At 38.4% G+C, this 11998-nt stretch overlaps 1 protein-coding gene across 1 annotated transcript; it reads left to right on the top strand.

The window, feature by feature from the left end:
* Positions 1-113: 113 nt before the first annotated feature.
* On the top strand, positions 114-10885 carry FAM3B (family with sequence similarity 3, member B). Its single transcript, XM_010192602.1, has 8 exons — positions 114-246; positions 3673-3858; positions 4702-4825; positions 5522-5580; positions 7677-7727; positions 8917-9004; positions 9740-9872; positions 10796-10885. The coding sequence occupies exons 1-8, from the start codon at positions 114-116 to the stop codon at positions 10883-10885; spliced, it is 864 nt and encodes a 287-aa protein (XP_010190904.1).
* Positions 10886-11998: the final 1113 nt, after the last annotated feature.

Raw genomic sequence — 11998 nt, 5'->3', positions numbered from 1 at the left:
ACGAGGAGGAGGGTCGGTCATCCCGGCCCCGTCCTGAATTATGTGGCTGAACCGGCAATGTGAGTAATAGCCGCCCCGCGGTGGGGGGAAGGCTCGCCCCGTCTCCCGACTTGATGAGGGAGGCGCGGAGAGCGTCGGTGCCGCTGCCCGGTGTTCCGGCCTTGCGCCCTCGTCAGGTGGGAGCCTCGGAGGTGCCTCCCGGCTGGGAGAGCCGAGACCCCTCTTGCAGCGGGGAGGGGGCGGGAGGTCTGTGCCCGACGGCGTGGTGCCCGACGGCGTCCTCTGAGGCGAGCCGGGGCCGCGGGACCGGTGTTTGTCCTCGCTGCTGGGCCCCTGGCCAACATCTGAAAACGGATGGACACTTTTTAGGTTGGAATAGTTTCAACTCGAGGCTTAAATTCTAAATCTTCTTCTTGTTGTTGTTGTTTTTCCCTGTTAAAGCCCTGCTGCGTACGGGTGGGTGTGCGTTAGCGAGGTGTGGCACCATTCAAGTCAGCTAAGCACAAAAAAAAAAAAAAAGAAATCTTGTGCCAATGTTTAGTACTTCAGTTGCTGCCAAGGGGCAAATGAGCACCTGAGGGAGAAAGGAGATTGGGAGTTGCTGTGAGGTGGGACTGCTCCTCCGTCTCTGCTCTTGCTGTCTTGCGCCTCTTGCCACCCCACCATCCAGCCTGTCCCCACAGTTTCTACCTCCATGCTTTTCTCTGCCCGGCACCGTGAGTATCGCTGAGCGACTCTGGCTGAGTACCTCTGCCTGGCAAAAACCGAGGGAGGGAGGTTTGTGCTACCTGTCTGAGCCTCTGCGGCACGCCGGCCCCATGCTGCTCTTTGTCGCTGAGCCGAGGAGTGGGCTGAGGTGTCACCCCCTCTAAAATCAGCAAAAGCACAGTCTGGCTTTCGTGAATGTAGACCGGACTTTGCGTTTGATAACTCCTACCTGTTGTGGATAGCAAATCTTAAGCTCTCTTAACTACCTTAAATTTCTCCAAGCCTACAGCTTAGCTGCTGTTGTGTAGGGTTTTATGCGTGTCTACGCAGTTATTCAAAGAAGACTATACATGTGCAGGATATGTCAACCTCAGGAAATCTAAGAGGTCCAGGGCGACTCAGCAGATAGGGTCAGTGCAGTCCCTCAGTGCCTTCTGAATCCGTAAAGCAAAAACAGAAGTTGGGTGACAGTGAAAATACTCTGTGACAGCTCTGAGAACTAAGTACAAACTGCGCAGGAGAGTTGGTAAATGTATTCTTTAAACCTTAAAGGGTATATTTTAGAAACATTTAAGAAACTTGTGGGTTTAGTAAAATACGGAATATAGTAACGAAAGTTAGACATTCTGTACTTTTTCTTCTACTTAGGTAAAATGCTGCGCCATTGAGCCTATTTTGCAAGAGTTGGTCCATAGTTTTGATGAAAACCAGTGCAAAATCATTGCAAAGATAAATCTGCTAAGCCAACAACAGGAAAAGCAAACCAGAACCTGACTTTACAATACACCCTACTCCTTGAAAAAATAATTACTGAAATCTTTAAATAAACTTCTTGTAGTTTTCACTTAATTCTTCCCAAGTTTTATCTTTGAAATGTGTGAATTGTTCTCCTTTATAAATTAAATATATTTTGTGTATAAATCTCACCAATTTTTTTAATATTCAAAAGTGGAAAAAGCGAGTAAGTTTCATTCTGCTTGGTTCCTGCAGCTTCCTTTGTGCACGTGAACTTTGTCAGGGTTTATATTTGCATTTACTGCATGAATGAAATGGAGTAATTTTCAGTGTTATTTTAGTACAGGTTAGTACCACTACTAGTGGTAAAGTCAGAAAGATTTCTTTTAGACTGAGGTAATAATTGGGAAATTTGTTGTATCTCTGAATATTCATTATATTACTTTCTCACTCTTAACCCTTTGATGAAGATACAGTAAGTTTCTCACAGTACCTTCCTTACAGTCATACAAATGCTCACACGACTTCTAAATACAGTGACACAGAACATTTTAAGAGCTCAGATCAGTATCTTAGAAAAGGTTCACTCTTGTCCTCTCTTTTTCTTTCTTTCTTTTTGTTTTCCTTTCTGATGCAGAAAATGAGAAACTGGGCTTATTTACAGAAGAACCTTCAATATTCATAATGATCTGCACACTTCCTCACTGAGTTTCAAGCCTGGAGTACAGCTGTGCTTCATTTGTGAAGGATGATCGGGTCAGAGAGGGCCTCTTGCTACTTTGATTGCTGTTATAAAGAATGGAGAGTTTAGGTGGTAGGACTGTGTTAGCTTTACCACTGTGTGTTTTCTGCAGTATTTTGTTAGGCGTTTTGTTTTTAAAGTTAAGTAGAATGCAGGAATAGTCCTGTGCACAAATACAGGAGAGGGAGTTGCCGGAAAAATGATCTGGTCTTTATGGTGGGTTATAAATGGAACCTGAGTCAATAAAGTCTGCTCTTACGGAAAAAAGTCAAACTTCCTTCTGGCTTGAATAACCAGAAGCAGAGCCTCCAGAATGTTTGTGTTGGATGAGTGTGTCCATTCTGCACTGAAAGATGCAGATCAATTGGGCAGAATTCACAGGAAAGTGGTAGGACCTGCAAAACAGGACTTGAGGAGAACAAGTGAACAATTTGGCCTTATGCTAGAGAAGGGGTAGGGCAGAAATCTTAATATTTGTAAAGGCAGTTCCAAGAAGGAAAGGAATATCTTATTGAGTGTAAACTGTTACAAGGAGTAAACTGCTATATTTAAGCTAAATAACACACAATATGTTCTGGCAGGTCAGCAGAGTGAACATATTGGATGTTTTTGGACATTGGTTCTGTTGAACTTGATTTTCAGGATTATGAAACAAATAATTTTTCTGCTTCACTTTGACGGACTGTTATGTTGAAAGACGTGTTACTTTACAGATCAGGAAGTATCTTGCGACATCAAAACATCAGTGTTTGACAATTGCAGTGTGATATTTCCTTGTTTTGCTGCGTAAATTACGTGGTGCATGTTTTCTAGATCAGGAATGCATGTTGGCATTTCTGATTATGAGGAAGAGGAGGTAGCCAATACGGAATTTATTTACGTTTCTTCATCATCGGGAAAATTGTGAATCATGGTGTTTCCATAGTCTGTAGGTGCACTGCTAATACAGTCCATGGAAACTGTGATATAACTGAGGGAGTGTGAATCAGACACTCGTGTCATGTTTGAGTGCAGTCAGAGCTCTTTCTGTGAACAAGATTATTTGGGCTGCCTTCAGCTATTTTTACCCAGTGTGTCAGAAGGGTGGATTAAGGGATTTCCCTGTATGGTCCAGCATTTGAAACCATTCCTGTAGTCAGTGCCTATCACAGAAAATCAGCAGTAACTGCTTACTACCTGTGTAGTCATGTGTAGTATCTGGTACTTACTTTTCAGAGTCAGAATCCTGTTAGGATTAAGCTGAATGTCGTGTTTCTTTGGGCTGTTACAGGTGTGTATTGAGGGGAGTCATGGGAAAAGTGTTCTGCCTGAAGATCAAGTTTTAGAAACGAAGGGGGCTGTCAAAGCTGGGAATGCAACAAATGCTCTGTTGCTACATCTCCGAAGGCTGTGATTCACACAGTGTATCAAAAATAAAATAGACAGTTTGAGTAGCAGTACCAGAGAAAATACAAGATTTTTTGTGTTGCTATGAAAACATCCTTAAGTCTGGTTTTCTTTTTTTTTTCTTTTTTTCCTTCCCTTGGCAGATCTTGTGAAATTAGCAGGGCTCCTGGTGATATCATTGGCTGCTTGGTATTTGGGAAGCTTATTCGCTCTTCTTGTACCTGAAGAGACCCTAGCAACATCCCTTGCTAATCTTCAAGACATTGGAAAGAAACCAGTGTTGAAGGGTGTGTAGTTATATTTCCTTTTTTTTTTTCCTTATATAATGTAAATATACAACCTATAATATAAATATACAACACTGTGTTGTGTATTTACATGCTAAATGACAAATGGCTTCTTAGCTTACAAATTATTTAGTTTGTGCTATTGTTAGAATGAAGTTGGCTGTGTAAAGTTAATTCGTGCAAGTCTGAACTATTTCTGAGGTGCTGTCTTTGAAGAAACACAATGTCAGCCTACATTTGATCATATGCAAATATAATTAATTGAATAGTAATGTCAGAAAACCTTATTTGTTTGCTGGCGTATAAGCACAAAAGCTGCAGCTTTGGTTTTGTCACATGTGTTTTACGGTTATGGTAAAGTGTTGAATCATTTAACTAATCTTTGTGATTATATTCTCATTATTTCTTTCTTCTAATCTGACTGGGGTGGCTTAATGTGTACATTTTTCTCATTCTATGATTATGTTATCACGTGAAAAAGGCTTAAAATGAGGATGGTAACCATTAACTTCAACCTGTTGGTAAGAACTCTTCATCCCTCTAGCCCTTTTTCCTGTTATATGAAATAGCACAAAATAATTACTGTAGATTCAAATCAGATCGTACCATATGGGGAATTTTCCACTAGATAATCTCGCTCTAGGTCTCAGCAGCTGTTTGAAAGTCAATGATAATATGAAGCCCAGGCAAATCTGTGATAAAGTTGCCATGATACTGGAAAACTGACAGGATTGGCTTCTGACTATATATGTTTGAGCTTAGTGTGTTGACATTAAGTGATTCTTTCCATGTAGAAGTTTTTTATGAAGCATCCAAGAAAACAATTTCTCGTCTTTGTTGTAGCCCCAGCCCCAAAAAGGCAGAAGTGTGATCACTGGTCTCCCTGCTCACCTGGAAACTACGCTTACCGGATTCTCAGTGGTGGTGGCAGAGGAAAGCTGGCTAAAATTTGTTTTGAGGATGAGCTGTGAGTACCAGTTTAAATCGAAGCAAGTGCTTTGTAGTGTGAAGAAGCATGTTCCATTTTGGTTCAGTAGCAGCAAGCAAGCTCCTACCAGGAGTCTCATATTCTTGTGATAAACATCAAAGTATGTCTGACAGTCTCAAAGTATGTCTGACAGTATTTACCTCTTTCCCCCTCCTTCCCCCCCCTTTTTTTTTCTTTTTTAAAATACCTAATCTTATTTTCATTGATCCTCTACATAAGCTGCATTCAGCTGTTAGTTTCAATATGATTTTTAATTTTCACAGTGCAGGAAAGCCAGTTTACAGTATGTTGAATGGTCAACACCTTCTGAAATTCAGGTTCTTTCATGGCTTTTCAAACTGGACAAGCAGAGTGACTTCAAAACCCTGCAATGATCTTTTGTGTAGATGTGGTCTACACAGAATACTTCCACAAAACCACATTTTCTCTTTCTGGCTGCATTTGTATGAAGTACTTTCTTGACCTGGCTCATTTTGAAAGACCCATTGTACATTGTTGAGGGAAACTGACTGATACAATGTGCAAGATTTGGCTCTTGTTTACTACCAAGTCTTGAATTAAGTAACTGATGAAAACATGAACATCAGAAAGTGACTTAGCATTGGTAAATTTAACTTTGGATCAAAGCTTCTGGACAGATGCATTCTACTGAAACTGTGTTTATTTCAATTCTAGGCTTATAAGCGAAGGGAAGGGTAATGTCGGAAGAGGTATAAACATTGCCATTGTGAATTGTAAGTAAGAGAAAAAACATTAGAGAGACAGACTTAATGTCATACTGCAATACTTTACAAAAGTTCCTGGGGGAATTTGGTGAGGGGGGGGGTTGGTTTGTTCTGTTTTGTTGAGTTTTTTTATCATACGGAAGAGGAGAGAGAGGGAAAAATGCAAATTTGATTCATGTTAAATGTAAGAAAAACAAATCTGTGTTTTAAGATAAATAGTCTTCTGGATAAACAGAAGAAGTGTGTTCATAATCAGTATAAGAAAATAGAAGATGTGTACATAGAAGCAGTATATGTTTCTTTTATTAGATAAAATAACTGCTTCTTATGTAACACAGCAAATAGACCCGTGATCTCCAGCAGTAAGTCTCAACTTTCAGTTTCATTCCTTGATAAGGTACCTACTGATAAGGGGCAAGCAGTAACTGAGAATTGCAGTTCTGCCCCAAGGTTCAACCAAGGTACTAATTCATTTTCCAGAGTTGTTCAGTGGACAGAAAAAAAACCTCAAAGCTTGATTAATATTAAACTGTCATTGTATTTCTTTACTTACAGTAGGAGGTATTTGAAAGCAGAAGGTGCAGTTTACTCCAGATCTGGAGGCATCATTTTAATTTAGATGAATGGGAGTGGTGATGAAATGCACTGTTTTCAATAATGGATCCTGAGAGAAATAAATGCCTAAATGTTGTGAGGCAGGGGAAGAAAGGGAGTTCAAATGCACAGGCAAGTTGGCTTTGGCCACAAAACAATTATGTTCCAGTTTTTTGTCTTAGTGTTGCTAAGCAAGGTTTTGACCTCGTCTAAACTTGCATTATTTTATTGAAGTCACTGGGTTAAGTTACCATAGACAAGAATCTGTTCCAAATTTTTTTTCCCAGTTAACTACTTTTTTTTTCCTAACATTGTCTTTGCATCTGACATTAGTGAGGAAGAAAAAAGTGATATATAAATTTTACACATTTTTAAACAGCCATTTACTTCACCACACATGCAGTAATTTTTGCTATACTTTCATCTCCATCAGCAGGTAAATCTGTCCATTATCTCGAACCAGTTTGTGATGAGATGTATTTTCTGCATGTCCTCTAATTACATCAGTCAAGCTAATGACTGTGCTCCATAAGTTTCATGTGGCGTAACACTTGTATTTTACTCCATAACGATATCTCTTTCTTCTCTGAATGAATATGGTCTTTCATAAGAAGGAAGACAGAACTATTATGGCCAAGTTAACAACACAGGGAGAGAGAGACTCTTAAGGATTTCTGTGGTACTCACTGCAGCCTTTTCTGGTTTTTTATGATCTCTGCTCAGAAGCAGCCCAGTCCTAGGGTGCTGTTTTACCACTGACAGATTTTTGCCATCTTTTCCCTTCATCAGTGTGATAAACCTCCCATTCAGAATCCTATGTTCAAAGGAATTTGCCTTCATGATTTTACCATATGTGGATCAAAGATCAGCCAGAAATTAATCAGGAACTGCTGAATCTTCTCACTAGAAAGGAACTGGCACACTCGAAATGGCAAAGACCCTCTCCTGTAGCAGAGATACGGGTCTTGGGTAGTGCAAATCAATTAGCTCAGTTGGCGTGGGTTTAGAAATTTGAAAAGTATTTCCAATTGTACATGTCTTGTTTAAACAAAGATAGCCATCTAAACAGCAGCATAATTAATGATGAATATTGACCAAAATGTTTTGGAATGACTAGTTGTTTGCATGCCCAATTTCTGATATAGTAATGATGAGTGTTGCTTTTCTGTCCACTGAGATTCGGATGGCATGAAAGCTTGTGGTTGTGACCTGGAATGGTATATATAGATATAAAAACATGGAAGCACATAGTAAACTGAATTCCTTCAATAAAAATGTTTGATCATCACATTTGATGATTCAGAGACTACATGAAATGAAATATGTTCCCCAAATCTTAAACTTACGTTATTTGATATTCTTTCCAATTTAAAAACCTAAACAAAAGAAAACTCAGAAGCACAATGATACACAAATTAGAGATGCCTAGCTTTAGCCAAAAACACTGTATATGCTGTGTGTGAATTTAACAGTTTTTGTTTATATTTATTCAACTTTTTTTTTCATTACAGATAAAACAGGAAAAGTTACATCAGCAAAATATTTTGACATGTGGGAAGGAGGTAGGGAAAAAGACTGTGATAGAGCTTTGGATAGTGTTTTGGCATTAAGAAAGGATTTATTTTTATATAATTATCCTGCTCTTTCAAATTGGTATGATTATATTATCAAAGGGGATTAGCTAGAAACAGACAGCTGTTGTCTTTATAACATATACTCCGGTCAAATCTGATGACAAATTTTGCCTGAAAGGCTGGATTTCTTCTGTTGATTGAGATAATTAATTGTCTTTATTTTAAATTGCCTGGCTGCTTTTTAAAAACTTGTCATTTTTTAATTTACTTCCTTTTTTCTCCATTTTTTCAGTATGGTAGGAATAACACTTTACCAGGTATTACATCCAGATACTTCACTCATAAGAATTCCTTTTCCTAGCATATTTTGTTCTATTTCAGTTGTAAAATCATCATAGGAAATATGGTAGTCTGTCTCTTAACATCCCTTCATGTAGCTAGAAAGATGATCTTCTTTAAGAATAACTTTTGACACATTTTCCAAACTTTGAACGATAATTGTTCCCTTACCTATTAGTAAGGACTAACAGAATGCTGTGAGGCACTGGAAGCTGAATCTCTGACCACTTAAGAATGTTTGTGACTTTAAATGCGTGAATAGAAATCACATTGGGACTAATAATGGGGCTACAATTTTATATGTGATATGTAGACTGCAGTGTCTCCAGGGCTCCTGTTAGTTTTTTTTAAATGGAAAACAAAGGTCTTGTATATGTTCAGCAATTGCAAAAATCAATAAATAGCTTAGTGCTGTGAATAGGCTGCCACTTAATGAAAGTGGGTGTACAGTGGGGTGTGTAGCCTAGCTCTGCAGTTAGCATGGTAGTAGGAAGCTCACAGAATAGCAGTGACTTCTGGGCTATTCCATACTTTGCTTGCATGTGTAATATTATGTGAGGTAAACATAAGAAACCATCTATATCCTTACCCTGAGCATAAACATCTTTTGTAGGAGTTCAGAAGTATCTTTGTTTGCTACTGGGAAATGCAGATCAATCCATGCTCTCCTAGCCTTCAGTAAGAGTTAGCAGCTTTCTGCACCACTGCCTGTAAACAGAAAAATTGCCTAATTAGGTCTCATTTTGAGTAGACAAGGGCAAAAAGTGAAAGCAAGTTGAAAGTAGATGGAGTGTGATATGTGTGTAATGAATAATCAGTTGTGTAATTGATTCAACAGAGCACTCGGGAGAGATGGTGACTTTCATTAAAAATGCACCAAGAGGGTCCCTCCTTTTGATGGTGACTCACGATGATGGAAGCACCCGGTAAGCAAGTTACTCATGACAGGATGAGAAACAGAGCAGTGAATAGCTTGAAAATCACTATTGCGTTGTGGTGTAACAGAATGGTAAATTTCACTCTCTGGTCAGGATTATTCTCTTGTTTCCTGCCTAAAAGGTTTTGATTCCATGTCCATTCAGTGCTTGCCCATATCCTGTATGTTGATGCTTCCAAAGATGGATAGATAGTGTTGTATTTGCTTAAAAGCAGCAGTTGTCCTCATAAAGGGTGCTGCTGTTACCTCTGGCTCACAACCTTCAATTAAGAAAGTATCCACAACTCCAACTATAATGTATGTAGTTAGTATTCCTTCTTACATCTTAACCTGACTCTTCAAGTGCTTTCAGAACTTTGGGGTTTTTTTTCATTTGAATTCATTACATGGTAATTATGTGGAGAAAGACTTAATCATTTGGTTGATAAACATTTGATGCCCATGTCCTTATTTAAGAAGGGTTGAAACATCAACTAGTATTTTAGGTACTTTTTTCTTTCTGCTATGCTGTTACAAACAGTTTGTATTAACATCAGGAATGTAGAAAGGAGGAGGAAAAATAATTTTACTCTGTGAGTTTAATGGCATGCTACTAAGACAGCTCTCAAGATTTTTTAAACTTCTCATTGTTGCTTCTGCTGACCTACCAATGTAAAGCATAAATCAGTTGTGTTTTTTCATGTCCTGAATTTTTAACGCTTCTTTTTTCACTAAATTTTCCCAGGTTGAAAGAAGATGCCAGAAAATTAATAGAAGAGCTGGGAAGTAAAGAAATACAGAATATGAAGTTCAGGTCAAGCTGGGCTTTTATAGCTGCCAAAGGCTTCAAGCTGCCAGATAATATCCAAAAAGAAAAGGTCAGGTTCATTTTATTTTCACTTCATATTTGTCTGTATATCAGGTGTAACCTTCAGGTGCAGATTCCACAGGTTAGCTATGATAACTGTAGGCTGTTGAGTAAGCTCCAGTTGTACAAAGCAAGTTCTCTCATGTGTCATCATTCTTTGCTTTGGGTCTGGGCCATGTACAGTACTGACTTCTACCACACCAGCACTAAGTCAGCTGAAGATAAATTTTGGAAGTGACCAGCAATTCTAGAGAGTCTCAGTTTTGAAATGTCCAACTTGATATGCTGTACAGAGACTTACATTTTCTTCTGGAAGAATGAATTCCAAGGACTTCCTGAAAATAAAGAGTGTTTTTATATTAAAATTGGGCTGCCTTGAATTGGCTGTGCAAATACAGCAATACTTGGTTCATAAAACTTTCCTGAATAACTTGCCGTCAGGCTTCAGGAGGACTAAAGATACCATTTTAAAATCAGATTTCTGTTTGCATCTGTGACCTTGTTGTATTTGCTTTTTATAAGCCCAGTCATGCTCATCTGTATGACAGAGGCAGAGAAAAATGAGAAAACCTAATACAGAGGTCAGTTCCCTTGATGATGCTGACTCCTTCCAAAGGCATGTGAAACTTCCGTAGGTTGAGTTTTTTTCCCCAGAATGTTGTTGCAATTTTCTTTACTTTGCACAGCTTCTGCAGGAATAAGGTATTCAATTTAGTTTATATTACAACAGCCATCTGGGAAATAAATAAAGCACTTGGTCTAAGAGAGAAACTGTTGGAACCTTCATCCATTATCTTGAGCAAGATGTGCACCATGTTACTTAGCTTCCCCGTCCTATTCCACTGCCTCCCTCTGTTGTATGAAGTTTGACAAACTAGTTTGTAAATGGTGAACCAAATACCAGGTTTTTTTTCCTACTATATTTTTTAACAGATAAACCACTCTGACAAGAAGAAGAATAGATACAGTGGCTGGCCAGCTGAAATCCAAATAGAAGGCTGTATCCCAAGAGACCTGATCTGAACAAATGCATACCTCGTTAATAAAGAAGATTCTATATTTTTATATTTATGACTCTAGTGAGTTGCCTCCAGAATGCAATAAGCATCTGAACACTAATTGTGAAATAAGTCATATGCACATTTTTTAATACTTGTTTCCTCTGTGAGGTTTTACTCTACTCTGAAAATGAATAGGTATTTTGGTGACAAGTGGAAATAAAATACTCTGGTTTGGAATTACAGTGGTCAGGAAGTCAGTCATAAAATACCAGGACTTTTGAAAGTGAGTTTACATTGTCATTAATAACTTTAGAGTTTTGGTTTTGTTTATTTGGTTTTACTATGTGTTTTCTTTTGCTTTCCATTAAAGACTAATAGACAAACAGAACTTAGTCCAAATTGTAATATAAAATAACTAGCAATAAAGCAAATTATTTTGATATCGGTTTATTAGTAACTTCTCTTCAGAAAAGTATGGAAATAGCAGTTGCAGTTTTACATGGAATAGCAATGTTAGCACTTAAAGATCAGGTTACTTGAATTATTTTATCAAATTTAAGCTGCAAATCTACATGGTTTGTTTTAATAATTTTATCTTCCTGTAAGTTTAACTTGCTTCAAAAAATGTAGTGACTTCATGCAAGCTTCACTGTTATTCATCCTGACTGTAGAATCAAACACGATTGTCGTGAAACTGTAGAAGCCGTTTATTCCATTTCCCTTTTTCTGAAGCACATCAAGTATTTCAGAACCTTTCTTAACCAGTGTTTGTCCTCCTGTTGTTCAAAAGCCTCCCATATGGCAGATTCCACAGCTTAAGTTGCTTCCTGTAGCATTTCACTGTTGCTCTAGCTATTCCCCAAACATACTGGATTAACCTGAAAGGACCAGGCCAATTCCACAGAGAGTAACTCATCACCATTCTTTTTATGCCAGTCTATTATGTATCTGAAGACTGTCCTCATCAACTCACTCATCCCTAGACTGAACCTACATGGTATATTTTAATCTTTCTTTACATTTTTCTCAACACTAAAAAGTTTGTTTAGCAAGTTCCTGATGACTGGAAAAGGGGAAACATAGCCCCCATTTTCAAAAAAGGGAAAAAGGAAGACCCAGGAAACTATCAGCCAGT

This window comes from Mesitornis unicolor, unplaced genomic scaffold (genome assembly GCF_000695765.1).
Source record: "Mesitornis unicolor isolate BGI_N332 unplaced genomic scaffold, ASM69576v1 scaffold43629, whole genome shotgun sequence".
NCBI classification, from domain to species: Eukaryota; Metazoa; Chordata; class Aves; order Mesitornithiformes; family Mesitornithidae; genus Mesitornis; species Mesitornis unicolor.
Note: the sequence above shows the minus strand (reverse complement) of the source record. Positions and strands in the feature narration are given on the sequence as shown.

Excerpts from the sequence above, each read along its gene's own strand:
- FAM3B (XM_010192602.1), top strand. The coding sequence starts at position 114 with ATGAGGGAGGCGCGGAGAGCGTCGGTGCCGCTGCCCGGTGTTCCGGCC. Across the intron at positions 3,859-4,701 it reads AAAGAAACCAGTGTTGAAGG|CCCCAGCCCCAAAAAGGCAG; the intron begins GTGTGTAGTTAT and ends TCTTTGTTGTAG. Across the intron at positions 4,826-5,521 it reads ATTTGTTTTGAGGATGAGCT|GCTTATAAGCGAAGGGAAGG; the intron begins GTGAGTACCAGT and ends TTTCAATTCTAG.